The sequence below is a fragment of the Sceloporus undulatus genome, chromosome 2, assembly GCF_019175285.1.
Source record: "Sceloporus undulatus isolate JIND9_A2432 ecotype Alabama chromosome 2, SceUnd_v1.1, whole genome shotgun sequence".
Lineage (NCBI taxonomy): Eukaryota > Metazoa > Chordata > Lepidosauria > Squamata > Phrynosomatidae > Sceloporus > Sceloporus undulatus.
The window spans coordinates 18,824,463-18,842,509 of record NC_056523.1 but is presented as its reverse complement, the minus strand read 5'-3'; the positions used below and the strand labels follow the sequence as shown (position 1 = coordinate 18,842,509).

At 40.5% G+C, this 18,047-nt stretch overlaps 2 protein-coding genes across 3 annotated transcripts in view; both read left to right on the top strand.

Moving 5' to 3' along the window:
- The window catches only part of LOC121924382 (killer cell lectin-like receptor subfamily F member 1), a 111,413-nt gene that overhangs the window by 44,801 nt on the left and 48,565 nt on the right, over positions 1-18,047 (top strand). The window lies entirely within an intron of this gene.
- On the top strand, positions 3,737-11,331 carry LOC121924383 (killer cell lectin-like receptor subfamily B member 1B allele B). 2 transcript variants are annotated; one of them, XM_042455818.1, is made up of 5 exons: positions 3,737-3,833; positions 4,923-5,084; positions 5,867-6,021; positions 8,438-8,550; positions 11,164-11,331. In XM_042455818.1, exons 1-5 carry the CDS (start codon positions 3,785-3,787, stop codon positions 11,285-11,287), a joined length of 603 nt encoding a protein of 200 aa, XP_042311752.1. In that variant the 5' UTR covers positions 3,737-3,784; the 3' UTR covers positions 11,288-11,331. The 2 variants fall into 2 exon arrangements, with proteins under 2 accessions (XP_042311752.1, XP_042311753.1); XM_042455819.1 differs by having other exon boundaries at positions 3,790-3,833; positions 4,908-5,084.

Here is an 18,047-nt window from a genome sequence, read left to right as displayed (position 1 = left end):
TTAAAACGTTACTTGTATTACGGTAGATCCTCTCTCTCTCTCTCTCTCTCTCTCTGTGTGTGTGTGTGTGTGTGTGTGTGTGTGTGAGAGAGAGAGAGAGAGAGAGAGAGAGAGAGAGAGAGAGAGAGAGATTTGCTGGAAAAGTTGGTCTCTCTACTGTGAAGCTGTGCTGCAGTGTAGGACACCATTTTTGATTCTGTGATGGAGGTACCAAGTAGTGCATGTATCTATTTACTGTAACCAGTAATCCCTGTTGGATGATCAGAATAATGAGTAACACAACCAATTATTTTCAAAAAGTAACTTCCCATATTCTTATGGCGATACCCAGTCTCTTCCATTAACCTTACATAATTTGGTAGGTATGGCTAAAGATAATGCAAAGGGAGAGTGTGTATCTGCACTATAGAATTAATGTAGTTTGACACCATGCTAACTGACATATTTAAATGCTATGGAATTCTGGGATTTCTAGTTTTGTCAGGTGTTTAGCCTTCCTTGTCAGAGAGCTCTGATTCTGCAGCGAACTTTAAATCCCAGGATTTCATAGGATGGAGCCATGTCAGTGAAACTAGTGTTAAACTGCATTGATTCTGCAGTGTGGCAGCCATCCCCATTTTATGCTATTTTATCTTGTCATCATTAATGGGACTTTTGATGATAAGTGTCCATCACAATACAGACCAAAGGGTCTTGTAACAATAACTATGTTATGCAAATCATGTTGTTGAGGAGAATATTAGGAGCCTGGGTATCTGTTGATCAACAACTATCCCTAGAATCCCATAGAGTCAGTAGGGATCCAGAGACACTGGTCCAACTCCCTGCCATGCAGGAATATAATAATGCTAAAGCACTCTTGAGAGAGGGCAATCTGTTCAAAGACTTCCAATGAAAGAGAGTCCACCACTTGATGTAGGTCATTTTGTTAGCCAGGATGATGCAGTGGTTTGAGAATTGGACTATGACTGTGAAGACCAGGGTTCAAATCCCTGCTCAGCCATGGAAACCCTCTGGGGGATCTTGAGCAAGTCACATTCTCTCTGCTTTAGAGGAAGGCAAAGGCAACTCCCCTTTGAAAAATAACTTGCCAAGAAAACCCCATGATAGGTTTACCCTAGAGTTGCATAAGTCGGAAGTGACTTGAAGGTGCTCAGTAACAACAAATTTTGCTGTCACACAACTCTTACCATCAGGAAGTTCTTTCTACTGTCCATTTATCATCTCCTTTCTTGTAATTTTAATTCAGTGGTTTTGGTCCTACCTTTGGCAACAGCATTAACATTATTGCCATAATAAAGTAAACTTGGTTTGAAACAAGAGAAACAGAGAGGGAGCAAGTGGATATGGTAATGGAAATCAGGCCTTAAAAACTATTTTGGAAGATGTGATTTGGTTGCCCCAAAACCTTAATTTTGTTGATTACACTTATCTTACCTACAATGTGATATCATCGCACAGTCCCAGAGGCTAATATGCCATGAAGCCAACCAACAGTCAATGGCCAACAAAAGGTCATGTTTGTTCAACAGGACAATACACACTGTGATAACATTCATGCCTCATAGATAAGTAAAACTATACTTTCCATCTGAGGGGCATGGAAGTATTTATTAGGTTGAGCCATTATGTGTCTGTCATAATGTTTATTTTGGTTATTAAGGCAGAAAGGCTCCATTTCTAACCCCACCTAGACATGCATTCACTGGGTGATCTTGGGCCAGTCAGTCTCTTGCAACTTTACTTGTCCTGCAGATTTTTTATAAGACGCAAAATTAGAGACAGTTTTTGTTCATTATAATAACTCTTTGAAGTGAGATACAAAATAAGACAGAAAAGTATAGTTCAAAATAAAAATATTGTTCATTTGATACACCTTTAAGCATTTAAAAATAATGGAAGCACTAACACCTTCGTATTTCCTTTCGGAAGACTCTGTGGTTGGGTTTTAGTACATGTGTTGTCCCACCATGAAACAGATTAGCAATTGAAGGGGTTTCACTCTCTCTACATATTTGTAAGATATGAATTATTTTCCATTGCTTAAAAAGGTACACCCACCTACTTGTTTTCAACAAATAGAAAAGGCAGAAGCCAAAATGTTTTACTAATTTATTAAATCCTGTTTGTTATTATCACTGTACTGCATGAGCACATGAGTGTGTGCAAACACATGCAAACACACACACATGATTTCTGAATGCATGATTAGGCTGGGAATGTGTAACCAGATCTAAATTCATATACAGTGGTACCCCGGGTTACGAAAATAATTCGTTCCGCCGCCGCGTTCGTAACCCGAAATCCTTCGTAAGCCGAAAAAGCCATAGGCGCTAATGGGGAAAAGCCGCGATTTCGTGCGAAAAAGCGCCGAAAAGCACCAAAAATTTTTTCGTAACCCGAAATAACCTTCGTAACCCGGAACAGTTTTTTTCTATGGATTTTTTTCGTAACCCGGAAATTTCGTAAGGCGGCGCATTCGTATCCCGGGGTACCACTGTACCCTTTTACTGGTTTCATAAAAAAAAATAATTTTTTTTTGCATCCTATTTCTTTTTGGGGGTCGCTTGCTGCCATTGTTAGGATAAATAGGAATGTGAACGCCTTGCTGATCAGTTGAAAATTATCCAGAGATGTATCGTTGGATCACCACCAGGGATACTAGGTGATACATATTTAAAATATTGTATGTACAGCGCTGTGTAAATTTACAGTGCTTTATAAATAAAGGTTAATAATAATAATAATACACTATTACAAAAGGATGTCTCTTATTTGAGGGCCAGAAATCTTCTGGCAGTTGTTGTACAACATTGGTGTATTGGTGTACAACATTGGTAGCTTCAGTTTGTTTGGCCGTTATTTTTTTATCTCTCTTAACTGTACTAGTGAGTGTTGGCTGTGGTGCCACTGCCATTGTTTCTGAGAGATCCTTTGCCAGTATCACCCTCCACTATAGCTGCTTGGCACATTTAGCATGACTCCTCAGCCAAAGCCTGTCTGACATCAGAGACCCTACCAGTAGCACTGCTGCCATCAGCGTAGCCTCTTGCTTTACAGGAGCACACAATCCCACTATCATGGAATGATAGTGCCATGGGGGGGCTTGGATGGGAGACTTCCAACAAAAGTTAGGTGCTGTAGGATGGAACAGAATTTTGTATGTTCTGGCATGAGAAGATACCCATGGAGGTGATGCCATGAGTTACCACACTGGGTGACTCCTGCTCTAATGACACCACTGCTTCCATGCTAATAATCATAATCATAATAATAATAGCAACAACCTATTTTTATAATGTACTTTCCACCAAAGGGTGGTATATCAGAACATATACAAATATACAAAATAATAATATACTGAAATAATATACTAATATGCTAAAAACAAAAACAAACAAAATCCTTCTCAGTCACTACCCATCTCGGCTGCCACCATAGGCATGCTCAGCAACTTAAACTGGAGAATTGAAGAGGAAAGTCTTCAACCTTTTAATAACAATTATTATTATTATTATTATTATTATTATTATTATTAGCCAGCTTGACAGCAATCCTGATTGACTACCAGTCTGAAGAACAGCAAAGGGAGAAGTTCTTTTTTATGGATTTCTACACAAAATAATCAGTAGGGCAGATAAAATGATGAATTAGAGATGCTCTTGGCTTGACCCACCACGGTTCTTTTTGTTCTTGTTTTAACCTCTTTCCCCAACCATTGACTATTGTAGATATCCTGCTGAGACATTGCCGATGGCATCGGTCCCTTCTTGGGTTTGGATGCATGACAATCCTCCTTCTACTGGGAGCCATGATAGCACTGGGCATTTGGGGTGAGTAGGCTGAGGCATAACATAACATAGGGTGTTTTACAAAGCTTTATAAATCCTTAATATGACAGCCAGTGTCTAATAATCAAAGGTCCACCTCTATAGAGAGTGCAAACTGCAACTCAGGGGCATGCAGCATCACGCCAGCATGACAGCGGAGTTGGGGTACATGGTGTGCAGTCACCATGCCCCCACTCTGCCCCAATGCCAGTGTGTATCACCAGTCTATTCAGGGCCCAAGTGAGGTATCTATTGTTGCAGTGCTGGCTATGTTAATTTTATAAACTGCAGGATTAGTTTTGACTTCTTGTCCAAAATACCTTTTGCAGCTGAAACACATTTCATTTTAGAAAATGCAAGTTGTTTTTCTCACATCCTCAGAGTAAACCAAGTAGAGAATAGGTTCTCTCATTTGTTGAAATGGCTGAGTGATTCAAGCCCTCTCTAAAGAGTATGCCATTTGTTTACCACTGTGTGCATCTGGTGCTTTTAAAAGCAGCTGTAGCCCTGTTCAGGCCTTACCTCACTTTCTTCAACACTTGAAGACGAAAGCTTCTAGAACCACTATAACTTCTCTAATGCAGAAAGTGACATGTCTAAACATGAGGTGTTCATGTCTGCGTGGGATGGAATCACAATTAGAGGAAGAACTCTAATTTTTAGCAGAAATGGACTGTGGAGAGGGGGAAGATTGGAGGGAAAAATCTGGCAAGATCTTGGAGTGTGTCTACACTGTACAGTTATCTCACTTTGATATCTTTTTAAATGCCAAGGCTCCATTCTACAGATTCTGGGGGAGTGTCCTTTAATGAAGTACTTACTTAGAATCTCTAGCAGAGAATTCTATGCATCCCACCAAATTACATATTCCAGAGTGCCAGAGGATAGAGTCATGCCAACCAAAGTGGTGTCAAACTCTTTAGTGTACATACAGTCTTCCATTCTCCGTAGGAAAAAAATATATTGCAGTTTCAAAGAAACGGGTTAGTTGGGAGCAACCTTTTCCATGGATAATGTCATACTTAACTTTATTTTTTTTTAATGTTATCTTTGTAAATTCGGTGATCAACAAAACAGAAATCTTTTTTAAAGGCTGGTGGACCAAAGAATCCCTGCATGCTCTTGAAAAGATCCATGCCTTCCAAGGAACAAACAGCCAAACACCCAGCAATGAGAGTCAGCAGAAGACCAAGTTGGATAACCATCAGGCTTTGCTACAGTATCTGTGCAAATCATATGGTAATCACTCCACAGGTAACTTTAATGTTTTCAGCAATCTCTGTCCATTAAATTGAAGCAGGATTAACATGATCCAGATGAAGTCAAGTACATTTAAGTCCCATTCATTCTAAAAAGAAAGATGTAAACATTGCCTAAGTTTCCCACTGATTTCAGCAGAGCTTGCAACAGTTCCTTGAACCTTTAGGCAGCAAGTTCAGTGGCCAAGTTAACCAGAAGATTCTTCAAGTTTAATCTAAAATGTAACTGTCATACTCTCTGCTGAAGTCAGTAGACGAGTATATATTGTGCTTCAGTGGGATCAGTTTTTTTCTATCGTAACCCATGTGAGGTTTTAGTCCTATTGTCACCCTGCTTCTTTAAGTACTGAATTTTATGAGAGTTAAGATGTTTCCACCTTCCATTTGTAATCTTTCCCTGCTACTGCTTCTTTTTTTTTAAAATCGCCAGAAAATCTATTAAGAAGGATGTGATGAATCCCCTCTTTAGGTTGGTCCCACAGCCCCTAGTTTAGGCTCCTAAAGCTCACACTGGCTCTTAGTTTAGGGTTCAGGGGGAAAACCCTTCTTGATCTCAAGAGGGCTACAGCTAACATTTTTCATAAACATGTTTGTTTAGAAACATAGAAAGAAGTTGAGTTTAAGAAAAAGCATAAGGATGTCTAATTCAGTGAGTAAGTTTATGAGTAGTTTGGTATCAGAATGAATACATGATTAGTTTCTGGAGTGGAAAATCTGCAATATTTAGAATGGACTCAAATAAGCAAGTATCAATTTCTCCTTTTTTCAAAAATCCAGAGAATTCAAGGTGTAAACTCTGCCCTGAAACCTGGTTGCGCCATAAGGACAAGTGCTATTGGATCTCCAGAGAAAAAAACACATGGAACAAGAGTCATCATGACTGCACAGCAAAAGTCTCTCAGCTTGCAGTGATAAAAGAAAAAGCAGAACTGGTAAATACTAATAATGTCATGATTTCCTGCATAAAAATATGTAAATCCTTTCTCTGATTGATTCCAGGTTTTTTTGTGTGTGTGCTGGTTAGCTGAATTAGGGGAGCTGTATAAATTATTCTGTTTACAAATATTTGAATTATTTGTTTGATCTGGACACTGTAAGGTTTTATATTTTCCCCTTAAGAAATGGTGTCAGCGGCAAGGAACTGTTGGACACCTACCTATAATTCTTAGAAAATTATTGTATGCCCTCCACATTCCCAGGTTTAACATTCATGGATTTGATTGTTTATGAGTTTGCCTGTGTCTGAAGGCTTCCTCCCTGCATGGCTAGGAAGGGTGCATGTGTGCTCATACTCCTCCTACATCCCAGGCTTTTTCTCAGGGGAAGAAGCCCAGGATGGGATAGTCGGGAAGGACGTGCCCACACTCCTTGTCCTCCTCCCTTCCATTGCCTCACTTGCCCAGCCACCAACCATGAGTGCAGAAGACAGGGGAGGTCCCTGCCACCATCCATTCCTCCCACACTGGGTGACACCAGGCCTGGGGCACTACTGGTCATGCATATTTACATTTTCCCCCCACTTTTGTGGGGTCTTGTGCCTCTAGGCTCCACAAATGTGGAGGGCAGACTGTATTTTAAAAATATTTAGCGCTGAGGTGCCATACTGAAACCTTTATAAGTGAAGAGTGCAGTGTGTGTGGCCTCTCATACAATTATTGTATCATCTCTACTTATGTGATCTAAGTGTGGCGTACAGGAAAAGCAATCTCAACAATTTCCAAAAATTCCAAATTTAAAATGCTTTAAGAACTCTCATCCCTCCAACATTTCACGGGGAGAAAGCCTGGCGATTGAGCAGTCAGGAAGGGTGGGTGTTTGCCCCTCCTGCCCTGAAGGGGGAAGAGGGCCCAACTGGGTGTCACCCAGTGCATTTTACACCCCCTGCAGGCTGCACCCCCTAGGATGACCTAGATATTCCTAGAGAGAACATATTAATAAAATCAATGAATAATCAAATCCACAAAATTCAAAGCTGCAAATGTGGAGGGGTGGATGTATTCATATATAAAACACTCACAGACTTTAAATTAGAAATAACATTTTGCCTCAAGTTTGCTTAAAGAAAGCTGATCTTAGACTGTATCTGCATTGCAGAAGCAAAGCAGTTTGGGCACAATTTTAGCTGCCATGGCACAATGCTATGTACTTTTGGGATTTGTAGTTCTGTGAGATATTTAGCCTTTCAGCTAGGATAGCTCTGATGTCCAACCAAACTTCAAATCCCAGAATTCTATAGCACTGAGTCATGGCAGTTAAAGTGGTGTAAAATTGTTTTACTGTTGCAGTGTGGTGGCAGCATTAGGGAGCTGCATGCTGTAGTAAGCAAGGTGCTTCTCCTAGGGTACAGTTGAGTATTTCAAGAATACATAATGGTTTTTAAAATATACACCTTTTAGTTCAGAATTTAATAAAAACTTTTTTCTTCTGACATAATATTATACAGTTCATTTTTAAGATTTCATATAGGGCTAATTGTCCAATGGCTCTCATGCACTACACATATAAATTGTATTTCTGTAACAGAACCACCTCTTGGTTTTTGCAGTAAGAAGTACACATGATTTTTGCATACTCAGTAAAGTTCAGTGTCTCAGTTATGTCAGTTACATGTTCTTTGGAACTCTGGGCAGTTGTTTGCATTAATAACTGCTTTCCTAGTATTGCTCAGTTTCTGATACATGGTTTACCACAACACAGCTGCTTGTAATAGGAACTCATACCAGAGCTTAGAAAAGTTACTGTTTTGACTATACCTCTTAGAATCACTGATATAGCATGGCCAGGCTGGCTGGGGAGTTCTGGCATCTATAGTCCAAGAAGGTAACTGTTCCAAGCCCTGAATTGCACACACACTGTCATGCTAGTTAAGACAGGGAAGATAAGTGGTATAGAGAACAAAACAGACGAAGAGAGGTTGAGGGAGCTGGGCATGTTAGGCTTGGTGAAGAGAAAACTTAGGGTTGACATGATTACCCTCTTTAAATACCTCAACTGCTGTCACAGTGAGGATGGGACAAACCTTTTCTCTGCTGCCCCAAAGGGTAAGACTAGATCTAATGATTTGAGGTTACAGGAGAGTAGATTTCAACTGAGCATTAGAAGAAACTTCTTGACAGTGAGAGCTGTTCGGTAATGGAACCAATTGCCTAGAGAGGTGGTGGGGTCTCTTTCTCTGGATGGCTTCAAAAAGTGCTTTAGCTGGATATTCTGCATTGAACAGGGGTTTGGAACTGATGGCCCATGAGACCTCTTCCATCTCTATGATTCTGTGATGATCTACTGGACATTTACAGACAAATGTATAAGCATATCTGAAAATCTTTAGACTGATTCTTGTATCATTGGCAGGACTTCATAAAGGGTATTACTGATGGTGCACAACTGCTGTGGCTTGGACTGACTGCCATTCCCCTTACAAGTGAATGGTCTTGGGTAGAAGGCTCCCTGTTAAATGACACATTGTGAGTATTTTTCTCCTGCAGTTCATACTAGTTTTGATGGGGAAAGTTTATGATTTTCCACTTCCAGTATTCTCTTGTGCCCAATGGACAGTTAGTTCCAGATTCAATATTTAACTGTATACACTTTACTTCATCACCTGTTCTGGAAGATAAATGCAATTTTTGTCACGTATACAAATAGCTATGAATATAAGGTGCCTTTATCTATTTCTGTTACAGGACTCTTCACACTCTTAAGGTCTAGGCTAGTGCTGGATCTGATAGTGTTTCCCTTTCCATCTTTCTTTTTAAAGTTATGAATCTTAGTTATGGGGATCAACCCCAAAATCTTACCATGTTTAAAGAACTTGTACAAACAGATCCATGCAAAGTGTTAGTTCTAATTAAAAACAAACCAGCGTGCCTGAATTCAGATTTGAATAATTAACATTTCAAATTCAAAACCTGTGAAGATGATTCTGCTCTGGTCAGGCCCCACCTGGAATATTGTGTCCAGTTCTGGGCACCACAATTCAAAAAGGACATTGAGAAACTGGAGCGTGTCCAAAGGAGGGCGACTAAACTGGTGAAAGGTCTGGAAACCATGCCCTATGAGGAACGACTTAGGGAGCTGGGTATGTTTAGCCTGGAGAAAAGAAAGTTAAGAGATGATATGATAGCCCTGTTTAAATATTTGAAGGGATGCCATATTGGAGAGGGAGCAAGCTTGTTTTCTGCTGCTCCAGAGACTAGGACCCGGAGCAATGGATGCAAGCTGCAGGAAAAGAGATTCCACCTCAACATTAGGAGGAATTTCCTGACAGTAAGGGCTTTTCGACAGTGGAACACACTTCCTAGGAGTGTAGTGAAGTCTCCCTCATTGGAGGTCTTCAAACGGAGGCTGGATGGCCATCTGTCGGTGATGCTTTGATCTGGATTTCCTGCATGGCAGGGGGTTGGACTGGATGGCCCTTGCGGTCTCTTCCAACTCTATGATTCTATGATTCTAAATTTAATATATTGAAATGCACTGAAACCAGGAGGGAACTAAAAATCCATCTTTATAGCAGTGGATGTGGGTGACCAACTTTAAAAATGGTTTTTAAAATGTAGATCTTCCTTAGTTATGTGACAAGAAGTGGATGAGAGAGAATGTCATCTAACATATAAAAAAGATACACAGGCAGGTCGACCTAAGCCAGATCTTGGAAACAAATTGTTTGTGACGATCATGAAATGTTACTGACCTTCACCATTGATCAGGCTGGTTGGAACAGATGGGACCTGGAGTCCAATAACATCTGGATGGCCAGTCTTCCCAGGTATGAGAATTCTCCTAGCAGCAGGGAGGGAAAGACCCTTGTATAAGCCACTAGCCAGTGCTGCTTCTAGGGCTTGGGAGCACCAACTGCACGCTCCAGAACCCTAGTCCGTATGGAGGTTGCCATCATAGTGGCCTCCCATTCACACAGAGTCCACTATGATGACGCAAGTGTGGCGCAGCGTCCAGACATCACTGGCAGGAAGTGGCATCATGGTGGTGCCCCTTCCTGTTTGCAACACCACATGGCGATGTGTCGGTGCTGAAGCACGCGTATGCTGCAGCACAGCCACAGGGCTTACATCTCTAGCTGCCTGTCTGTACTGCCCCTATGATAACAGTTTGATACCACTTTAACTCCCTCCCCATGGTCCAAGTTTACTGGAGAAGATTTTAGTATCCCACCCATGTACCTGAATCTTTTTGTATTAAAATCTCGTGTGGCAATAGTACATCTAAGTATTTCACAATGTGTAGGCCATATCATGAGAAGGCACAAAACATTAGAAAAGAGAATGATGTGGGGTAAGGTAGAAAGTAGTAGAAAGAGAGGAATAGTAATGGTATTTACATTTCTATACCGCTTCATAGTGAACTCAGCACTCTCAGTCTAAACGGTTTACAGTGTGTAAGCCAATTGTCCCTAACAAGCTGGGTACTCATTTTACCAACCTATAAAAGACCACATGCCTACTGGATATAATCAAGGAGACCAAAGGTCTGAGACTACATGACCTGAGCAAAGGGATTGAGGAGAGAAAGGTGTGGAAATAGCTCATTCACAAGGTTGCCATGAGTTGAGGTAAACTTGAAGGCAGCTAGCAACAAACAAAAGGTTCCAATGAAGTGTTCAAGGGTACATCCACACTGTATAATTTTAACAGTTGAATAACCCTTCAACTATCATGAATCTATCCAATGGAATCATGAGGTTTGTAGATTGGTGTGGTACTCAGAATTCTTTGCTAAGTAACTCTGGGACCAGAGCTCGGAGGTGTGGACTACAGTTCCCTAGCAGAAAATGTTAAGCACCTCAATAAATTACAAATCCCAGCATTCCATGCCAGTTAAAATGACAACAAAGTGCTATATGTGCTGTAGTGTGGATGCTCCCAAGGTATCCTAAATGCTATGAAATAGATGCAAGTCAACACACACCATACAACAAATGTGTGCCTGCAACAGTATCCATATTGAAATGGGCGCAATATCTATATAAACTCAGCTATGGGAAGGATGATTTTTTTAAAGCCAAGTCCAGTTGAAATGAGAGGCCAGCCCTTGACAAGCCTTCTTTTTCTCTAATTCTGCAGGTTGCAAGTAACAGGAGCTGCCCAAGCAAACAGCTGTGGGATGCTGAAAGGGGAAAAAATCATTTCAGAAGCATGCAGTGCTGTAACCAAGTGGATCTGTGAAACAGAAGCTCTTCTGGTGTAAATAATCAAATAGAAAATAAACTGAGTAGTCAGCATGTAATCTAAGCACAAACTTAAAATATTTCTTTAAAGGTTACGTGTGTGTGTAAAATTACTGTTCACATTTCCTCCTTAAATTCAAAGTCCAAAGAGGTTTGCATGCATATATGTCACTGTTTCCTATTCTTAATTCCTTTATCCTCCTCTCCTACAAAAAAAGGCAATGAAGAGGAGCAGAAGTGAAAGAAGTACTATTCATTTGCATACTCTACCCTCATTTAGAGTAAATGCAAGGCTTTGTTAGTATATATTTGTGGTGAAAATGTTCAGATGTGAAAATGGTTGCTAAAGCTTAAAATTGGTTACAGCTGAAGGCCAAAAGCCTAGGCCGCAGACAGAATGTCCAAGGTCAACGGAACAAGACAAAATGTAATCAAGATATGTTTTCTGTTTGTACTGTGATTGGTTTCTGTGTTGCATGGCGAGGATGGACTAAGGGATCACTGCGTGGGAAAGTTGTATTTATGAGAACAAAGACTGTTCTGGTGGATTCTGGGAGAATGGACTCTGAAAGAGTAAGATGTGTTGTACAATTATTATTGTATTATTAGCTCGTGTATATAGCAACAAGCAATAAAAGCCCTCTTTAATGAGTGAACCTGTTGGAGTTTGTTTCTTTAATAAAGCAGCTGTTTCACTAGTCATTGTTCCAGCAAGCTGAAAAGCCTGTTTTGGAGTTTTGCTTTGAACCTGAGTTCCAGTGGCGCCTGCATCTGCATCCAGTTGGCACCAAACCGGGACCATGGGCAAGAGATATCACCCAAAACAATTTCAACAGGCTTACTGTTTACTGGTTTTGTGGTACAACCCATGGCCAAATCTGATACGCAATACCTTCACAGTGGCTCCATGCTCCAATATGTACATGTTTCAATATGTATGTTTAGAAAAGGAAGTTTGGTTTTCTTATTTCAGCCTAATTCTATATTGTTCTTCTGTGGGGGGTTTTTAGTAGCCTTTTTGATATATTTTTGTTGTTGTTGTAAATACACTACTCTACTTAATTTTTGCTTAGTGAGGGGCATACCTGTAGGCTTCATTAGTTCTAAAACCAGCATCTTGATTGCTTGGCTATTGCTATTAAAAGCTGTTTTGTGTTACAGCCTTGGACTCCTGGGGCAAAGGATTTCCCTGGTTCTCATATGCTTCAAGATCTTCTTGAAAACTCTGAGTTCTTCCCCAGGCTCAAACAGGATTGGATAGCAAGGGAATAGTAGGAGAATTGGGCAAGTTGCCTGTTTAATTTGGTCAGCTTCTGGGTTTGGCTATTTTGACTGGTAGCCTGGATAGGAGAGCCAAAGTGGAGTAGTAGTTTGAGCATCGGACTAGGATTCTGGTGAGCAGGGTTTGAATCCCTGTTCCTCCATGGAAACTCGCTGGGTGACTCTGGGCAAGTCATACCTTTTAGATTGTAAGCCTGAGGGCAGGGAACTGTCTATTATTCCCTCTGTTGTAAACTGCTCGGATTCCCAGTGATTGGGCAGTATATAAATAAAACCTATTATTATTATTATTATTATTATTATTATTATTATTATTATTATTATTCCCTCTCAGCCTTCAGAGGAAGACAAAGGCAAAACCCTTTCTGAAAAAATCCTGCCAAGAAAAACCCTGATAGGTTCACCTTAGAGTCACCATGAGTCAAAAATGACTTCAAGGCACACAGCAAAAGCAACAACAACAACAACAACAAGTTGTCTGCAACAGCTATCTAGTTCAATCCCATTCTGCCATGCAGGAATATACAATCAAAGCCTCTGTTTAAAAACTTCCAAAGAAGGAGAAATATATTCCAATAGTATTTCTGAAAGTTCTAACAATGACTATTTGACTGACTGCTAAGAATATGAAATATCTACAGGCTTACAGGAAGCCTTTGCTTTAGTATGGTGATTACATTTGATCCTTCTGTACATAACAGTCATTTTCAGATGCATGGGATGAAAAGCCAATGCTTTTTTGAAATTATATTTCATCAGCTTTAAAACAGAGAATGCTTAGAAGAAATGGGTTTAAATAATGGTATAAAAGCTACCAGCATTAAAACAACATAGTGCAAAATAGTTTTAAATACTGCAGAATAATCAAAATCACATATTGTGCAAATCAAGCACAATGCTCCACCAATACAGTTCTACATAGGTCCTGTGGGGCAGAGTGATATTTCTCATTTCAGGTACTTGGCAGAGCAACTGATGTATCTGTCACTCCATTTTCAAAGTGTTCTTTCTATGGAGCTGTGACTTATCCTCTTCTTTCCATGCAACAACTGGTCCCATCTATACACTTGGTTTATGGCAGATCCAACAGTGTATAATGCTGCAGCTTGAGGAGCTGGCACTTCCTTCATCATTTAGGTATGCACAATTGCCTCCGTTACCAATGATCTCCAACTTGCAACATGAGCACCAAAAGTTGCAGTCAAGAAAAGTTAGGGCATTTTCCAGAAAGCAGCAGTGCAATCACATATGAATATGAAGTTTCATTCAAACTCTGGCCTGGCTCCCTGGTGAGGCTGCCAAGGCCTGGTTGGTGGTCAGGGGCCTGGAGAGGTAACTGAGGGTGGATCAGGGCAAAGAAGAGGAGAGGGGGACAGAGCGCAACCGTTGTGAGATAGGATGCACACCAGAGGGCAGCCCATCTGGAGGAGGTGGAGGAGGAGCCACCAGGGTCCAAGCTTCCCACCGTGCCACCAGCCTGCAATTTGTCATGCTATGTTCCTTGGCAAGGTTTGTGAGGGAGTTTGCCTTTTCTTCCTTCCTTCTCCTCTTCCTTCTCTCCATGGCAGCCATCTGTCATGACAGCAGCCCCTAAGCCAGATCCCTAAAAGCAGGACCCAGGCTTACAAATGAGAATCAGATCCCTCACTCCCACTCCCCTGAATCAATTAAAAAAAAAAACACCTACCCTGAATCGATTTTTAGCAAAAGAACATCCAGCAAACTACTGTTTTAAAAAAGCATTTTTAAGGGGGGGGATTTGCCTCACTTTGATGTGAATCCAACTGAATGCAATCACTTCTGAAATAGTTCACAGTGGGATCGACACACATATAAATCGATGAGGAAATCGATTTATTCTCCAGTGGGAATGAGACCTTATTTAGCTTGCTCCTTCCTTCCCAATCATTGTGGTGCCAGGGCTCACCCTCTGCTCTGCTCTGCATCCACTTTGTAGCTAGAAGCAAAGAGGCTAGATTCAATGTCCCTTATTCTGTCTCTCTGAATAGGCCAGAAGGAGTCATCTTTTGGGTAAGTCTTTTGGGTAAGATTTCTGTCTAAATTTCTAAACAGAAAAATAAAGGGGGGGGGGTGAATTACAATTCAAAAGGTAATGTGAATGACAATCTGTGAGTAATCATGCTTGGTAGTTGGTATTTGTCATTATGCTTAATGACATCACCAGAGGCCATCCTTAGGTCTCTAATTCTGGCCCCAAAATCTCAGGACCTGGGACAGTCCTGAACTGGCAAGCCTATGCATATCACACATACAATATAGCGCTGGGATATAGTTTCATCAGTCCATGTTTTTCTCATGGATGAAGTTAGAAAAGGCAGATCATTTCCAAGATTTTGAGGTCTTTTGAGAAAAGGTATGAGAGAAATATACAAGCTAAACTACTTAGTAAATACAGTACTTTTCTTATTTCCCTTCTTTCTTTGACTTTTACATTTATTTTTCAACAGTTAACACCAGTAGCGTCATTAGAGTTAGTGTCATCCAATGCAGTCATACTTGGTGTCACCCACATACACACACACTGGCATCCTCCTATACCACACCATACAGAATCCTTAATAATGTTTTTTGTATCAATGTTACTTATAAACCATAATTCCTGTATATCACTGAATATAATGGCAATAGTAGTGACATAAACAACTAGCAAAATTAAAATTATGCTTTTAAATTAGAATATAAAATGCTCATCCTGAGCATGGGTTCTAGTGTTTTAAAAGAATGTGGGCGAAGAAACATCACAGCCCATTTCTGCCAAAAGGCAGAATACAGATTGGGGATCATTGATGCCACTCCCACTTACGGTGTCACTTGGTGCGGCCCACAGCCCCGAACCCCTTAGTGAAATCTCTGATTAATACTTAAACATAAAAGTTACCAGACATAATAAAAGCACAATAATTATATCCCTTTTTTCTAGTTCCCATCCATGGGCTGTGCCACTGCAAAAATAGGGTTTTTTTTAATGCATTTGATAATAAATTTATATTCAAGTACTGAAAGTATGCTAAACATATCTTCATCTTATTATTATTATTATTATTATTATTATTATTATTATTATTATGTTTACTTATATCCCACCTTCCTCCCAGTACAGGGACTCAAGGTGGCTAACAAATCTAAAACAGTCTAAGTTAAAACACTATAAACCATGCAAAATACAAGTTTAAAAAACAATTAAACAATTCAAACAATTAAAAATATTGCTTTATTAAAATTTAAAGTTTAAAACTCTTTAAAACAAAAACAAAACAGCATGTCCATCTTGATAATAATATAAAGAAAGTTCTTAAAGAGTCCCATAGTCTTCTGGAAAAGAGAAATGGCAATATAAAGGATTCTGGAAGAAAAACCGGAAGATCCTTCCAAGTAAACGGAAGTGGCTGAAATTCTACCTTTCAGGACAGCTACAAGGGCAGGCTCAAGCTGCTATTATTTATTGACAGATTAGTTACACATTCACATTCCATTCCTACTCCATGATTTAGTCAAAGGGGGGTTGCCATGGCCTCGTTCTGAAGCTGAGAGAGTGGGACGTGCTCAATGTCACTGGTTCCTTCCCCTCCTCAAGAGTTCACAAAAGGAAGGTAGCTATGTTGATCCATATCAGCAAACCCATTCTTGTGGTTTATGATCTTCCTTGGGAGCAGCAGGATTTTGTAAAGGGTCTTAATTGCCCATTCATGACCAAACCACCCCAAAACATTTGTTTTACTGCACATATTGCTGTAAGTGATATATCGTTGCTGTGGAAAATTCTTCCCTCATACACAAATACTGTGTGGACTGTAATTAAACTCATAGAGGAAGTGGTGTGTGTGTGTGTGTGACAGATGCCATTGCTTCACCAAAGAAAAAGTCCCTGAGCTTCAACCTTCAAAGCCCTGGCTCCACTTAAACCACTGAAGCCAGCGAACTGTAAACTTGGCCATAGATGACACTGGATTGCCATAGACGAAAAAGAAGGAAAAGGACTCACGTTGAATTTTCTCCACTTGGCCATTTCCAACCTTGGCTTGGGTCTCTCCTGAGGCTAGTCTAGTAGGAATGTTAGCATTTCTGATGCATCACAAAATCCTTTAAAGACCCAAAAAGACTAATGTTAGAGAGCTGCAGGAGGTTTTTGGGTGATGGAGTCTAAAAAGGCATATCCTCCAGCTATTTGGACTAGACAATTAATCCTCTGTCCTCCCACTTTTTCAGCTGCTTTAAAAATATTTCTCCCTTGTGCTCCCACTTTGCCACTTTGTCTTCAGCTCATTTCAGTTTCTAGGGATTGAGTACAGATAGGGTTGCCATAAGTCAAGACCTCCAAACCAGGACAAATGTAGGACAAATGTAGGACAAAATTTCAAATGTCGGACACGTCTTTTTTAAAATGGAGGACACACGAAAAAAATTGATGATTTAAAAAAAATATTACTATAAATGCCTGTTTCTTAGGCATGATCAAAATGGAGGACATTTTGGCATTATTTCTAGACAGATGGCAGAAATGGACTTCCCTTTCTGGCCAAACCCCCCCCCCCCCCCAATTCCAAAACACACACAACAGAACATTTGGGCATTGAACATGGCTTTACTTAACATGGCATCTTGCATATTTCAGAGACTTATTCCATAACCAAACCCCTTGGGTTTAGCATGGTTTAACATGGCTATGAATATAGAACATGTCCAGGTGGTTTCACAGTTCTTGCACCATCTATACTTCTCAGAAGTGTGTGTCAAGGGACTTTGGTTTTTCTTCACTGTGCATGAGTTTGTAAAAATCATAGCAATTTACATTGGTCATGCCTCAGAACCAAAAACACAAAGAAAAGGCACTTTGGAAAGTCACACTCTCTCCGCTTTTGAAACAGTGCCTGCATGTCTCTCAAGCTGAGTCATATCATCATCCTTTCAGATACAGTCCCCTCCCTGATCTTAGGTGACTTTAACATCCACCTTGACAATCCCAAGAATTCCTCAACCTCTCGCTTCAGCTCTCTCTTAGCTTCCTTCGGTCTCCAACCCCATTCCAACTCTCCAACCGATTCCCTTGGTCACTGTCTCGACTTAGTTCTCCCCGCCAAGTGTGTAGTGTCTGACTACTTGGCTTCTGATTTTCCACTGACCATCACCTACTTTCCTTTTCTCTTACCTACATCCCACCTCCTCGTCATACCGTCCTCTGCCAGTTCCGCGATCTTCATTCTCTTAACCTTAACCATCTCACTCAGTCTTTGGACTCATCCTTATCTTCTCTCAATCTTGGGGACTCTGCTGACTCAGCTATGTCTTTATTGAATTCTACTCTCTCTTCAACTCTTGACAGCTTTGCCCCAGTATCTACGCGCGTGTCCTATTGTTCCTCTACGACTAGGCCTCAGCCCTGGATCACTCCCATTGTTAGATTTCTCCAGTCCTGCTCCCGAGCAGCCGAACGTCTCTGGAGAAAGTCCAGGGAGTGGGCCGACTTTATCCACTATAAAT